Raw genomic sequence first — 2,500 nt, forward strand, 5'->3', positions numbered from 1 at the left:
TTATTGTTATCATTATCATCATCATCATCATCATCATCATCCTCATCGTCCTTATTATTAGTATCATCGTCATCCTTATCGCTATCATTATCATTTTCCTTTTTATCACAATTATCATCATCATTAGCATCGCTCGTATTAAGGATTCTGTGACCTGTCTTCTTCCGGGTATTTCTCGACACCTTTTTAACGGGAACTCAAGTATTACGGCTTTTAATGTGGATTTTTTTTTTTCTATCCCTCGAGATCTCCCTTTACTGGAGGAATGTAAAAAAAAAAAAAAAAAAAAAAAAAAATCCACTTTGTAGAGCGGTGTTTTTTGTTTGTTTGTTTGTTTGTTTGTTTGTTTTTTCTTTATGGCGATAACAACAACTTTGTACGAGTAGTGTTTTTTTTTTTTTTTTTTTTTTTTTTTTTTTTTTAATGGCGATAATGAAGCATGAATTTTCTTCGATTGTTGACTACGCTTCACGCTTCAGTTCGCAGTTTGGTGAAAATTTTAGGTTCATTTTCCGTAATTATTGGAATGCTTTGTGGCGGTTCTTTTAAGATGATGTTTTTTTTTCTTGTGTGTTCGTCTAGTGTCTTATAATTGATTTGTGTGTGTGTTTGTGTGTGTGTATGTGTGTGTGTGTGTGTGTGTGTGTTTGTGTGTGTGTGTGTGTTTGTGTGTATGTGTGTGTGTGTGTGTGTGTGTGTTTGTGTGTGTGTGTGTGTGTGTGTGTGTGTGTGTGTGTGTGTGTGCGTGTATGAGTGTGTTTGTGGGTGTTTGTGTGTGTGTGTGTGTGTGCGCGCGCGCGCGTGATTGTATGTTATCTATTTGTGTGCAAACGTGTTTTTGCTTATATGTGTGTATGTATTTGCGCTTGTTTCTCCGTGTGCGTGCGTGTTTCCGTGTCTTTTTTCACTTCTCTGTGTGTGTATGTTCGCTTGTAAGCGTATCCCCGTACGTGTGTATATGCTTCTTCACCTACTTCTTAGTATATCTACCCACGTGTGTTTCTGTCCTCCTGTATCTATCCACACACCCCACCCCCTATCTTTCATACACTACATGTCTCCCTTCCTTTCTAACCCCCCCCCCCCCCCATCCACCACAGCGCCAAGGAAGTGGGTTCGAGTGAGCTGACGAAGCACCTGCTGCACCTCGCGGAGCAGGTCGCGTCCTCCGGAGAGAACCTCAACATTGCCGACAGCATCGAAGTCGAGAAGGGCAGCGGCGGCAATGTGAGATCGATGCTTGCAATGCCCATTCGGAACAGGAACTTTCAGATTATAGGTGAGTATTTTTTTTTTTTTTTTTTTTTAGTAGGGGGGAGAGAGGGTGGAATACGGAGAGGGAGAGACGAGAGAGAGGAGAGGGAAAGGGAAGTATGGAGTTGGGAGAGAGAAGAGGAAGTAGGGTAAAGAAGAGGAGAGAGAGGAGAAGGGGTGGCAGGAGAGAGAGGAGAAGGGGTGGGAAGAGAGAGAGAGAAGAGAGGAGAGGGAATAACATGAAAGTAAAAAGAGGAGAGGGAGGAGGAGGGAAAAGAGGTGAGAGAAGGGAGGGAAAGGGAAAAGAAGAGAAAGAAAAGTGAAGAAGGGGAGAAGGCAGAGAGAGGAGAGAGTAGAGGATAAAAATGGGAAACCAGAGGGGAAGCAGGAATAGGAAAAGTGGACAAAGGAAGAGAGAAGAGAATTACAGTAAGAATGAAAAGGGGAGATAAGAGAGGACAAAGAGAGAAAGGGAGAGGGGAGAGGGACTTGTGTTAGCCAAAGAAGGGAAGAAAAGAAAAAGTGGTGAAACATGATTTATTGCATAGCCACACTAACATTTTTTAAATTAGTTTATTCAGACGGAAACAGAGGTAGACAGACAAGTAGACAGATATATCTATACACAGATAACCACATGAATGAATAATTAGATATGAACAAACAGAAAGACAGATTAGATATAGATACAGACACAGACAAAAAAAAAAGACATTCAAACATACAAACAAATAAACCACATAAACCAACACACAGCCAACCCCAAACATCTAGACGGACAAATATCGAAATAAATAACACAAACCCATTCACCACCATTGCCAGTACCATTACCATTACCATACCCTCTATTCTACCTTTTTTCTTTCCCTTTTCCCCAAACATCTAGACGGACAAATATCGAAATAAATAACACAAACACATTCACCACCATTGCCAGTACCATTACCATTACCATACCATCTACTCTAAAAAAAATTCTTTCCTTTTTCCCCAAACATCTAGACGGACAAATATCGAAATAAATAAAACATTCACCACCATTGCCATTACCATTACCATTACCATACCATCTATTCTACCTTTTTTCTTTCCTTTTTCCCCAAACATCTAGACGGACAAATATCGAAATAAATAAAACATTCACCACCATTGCCATTACCATTACCATTACCATACCATCTATTCTACCTTTTTTCTTTCCTTTTTCAGGTGTTGCAAAGATCATTAACAAGTTAAATGGACA

At 40.0% G+C, this 2,500-nt stretch overlaps 1 protein-coding gene across 1 annotated transcript in view; it reads left to right on the top strand.

Annotated features, from left to right (window-relative positions):
* Positions 1-2,500, top strand: part of LOC138867759 (dual 3',5'-cyclic-AMP and -GMP phosphodiesterase 11A-like) — a 43,064-nt gene that overhangs the window by 3,572 nt on the left and 36,992 nt on the right. The window contains exons 3-4 of the mRNA XM_070144392.1: positions 1,101-1,279; positions 2,467-2,500. The exon at positions 2,467-2,500 is cut by the window's right edge and continues 34 nt beyond it. Of these exons, the coding sequence (XP_070000493.1) occupies positions 1,101-1,279; positions 2,467-2,500 (213 nt within the window). The remainder of the gene's footprint in view (positions 1-1,100; positions 1,280-2,466) is intronic.

Source organism: Penaeus vannamei, chromosome 32, assembly GCF_042767895.1.
Source record: "Penaeus vannamei isolate JL-2024 chromosome 32, ASM4276789v1, whole genome shotgun sequence".
In the NCBI taxonomy this organism is placed as follows: Eukaryota; Metazoa; Arthropoda; class Malacostraca; order Decapoda; family Penaeidae; genus Penaeus; species Penaeus vannamei.